At 48.0% G+C, this 1,009-nt stretch overlaps 1 protein-coding gene across 1 annotated transcript; it reads left to right on the forward strand.

The window, feature by feature from the left end:
* Nucleotides 1-49: 49 nt before the first annotated feature.
* Nucleotides 50-934, forward strand: LOC104627390 (estradiol 17-beta-dehydrogenase 11-like; the record flags this gene model as incomplete). Its single annotated transcript, XM_010295587.1, has 2 exons — nt 50-169; nt 803-934. Coding segments are annotated over 2 exons (252 nt in total), but the record flags the coding sequence as incomplete, so codon positions are not given.
* Between the last annotated feature and the right edge of the window lie 75 nt (nt 935-1,009).

The raw sequence follows: 1,009 nt of genomic DNA on the forward strand, positions 1-1,009 counted from the left end.
GCAGCAACACGTGGGCAGCGTACAGTTGCGCACGCGTGGCTTTTTTTTCTGCCTCTTGCAGCACGGCGTCGAGGACACGGCAGCAGAATGCGAAAGGCTGGGAGCCACTGTTCAAGCCTTTGTGGTGGACTGCAGCAAAAGGGAGGAAATCTACAGCGCTGCAGAGAAGGTAGGGGAGCAGGGGCACGTCCAAAGGCTTACCCAAATGTGCTCGGTTGTCAGAAAAGCTAGGAAAACAAGAGAAGAGGTATTGCGCACAAGTCATGCAAGCCCTTGGAATCTCCCCACTTCTTGCTGCTTTTTGTACGGAGAGTGAAGTAGCATTTCTGAGATCGCAGCCAGTCTCATCGTCTTTTGTGAGGCTCCAGCGTATCACCTCGATGCCAAGTTTGCCCTTTAGACTTCCAGCCCCTGAAGGAACTTCTGCCTTTTACTTTCCTGAACAGCACACAGACAACACTGGAGACATTTGAAACATTGTAGTGTAAAGGATATGGTCCAGCTGGCTCAAAACAGTCTGCACGCCCATAGTCCCAACTGTGACTACGCAGTGCAAATGCTGTGTCTGTGGGCAGTGTGTGGAAGGCTGTAAATGCTGGCAGTAATTAAGGGAGACGCATCAGCTTTAAACCATATTTCATGGTACTACTGCACGGTTCCTACCACACCTGGAAACGTAGTGCAATCTTCTTCTCCTTAAAAGAAACAACGTTAAGAATTACATTGTCGCTCGTCTCCCACAGCCTTGCATTTTGTTGATAACAAATAACATGCACTATTCTGGGTTTTTTCTGTCCAAAAGGTGAAAAAGGACATTGGGGATATCTCCATCCTGGTGAATAACGCTGGTGTGATTACAGCTGCCGACCTGCTCTCGACTCAGGACCACCAGATTGAAAAAATGTTTGAAGTCAACATTCTTGCTCACATGTGGGTAAGGGCCATTACCATCTCCATACCTCCCTTTTTTGGCGAGTGTTGTTGAGGAGGCATATTTACACTAACAATT

The sequence above is a fragment of the Phaethon lepturus genome, unplaced genomic scaffold, assembly GCF_000687285.1.
Source record: "Phaethon lepturus isolate BGI_N335 unplaced genomic scaffold, ASM68728v1 C13497288, whole genome shotgun sequence".
Classification (NCBI taxonomy): Eukaryota; Metazoa; Chordata; class Aves; order Phaethontiformes; family Phaethontidae; genus Phaethon; species Phaethon lepturus.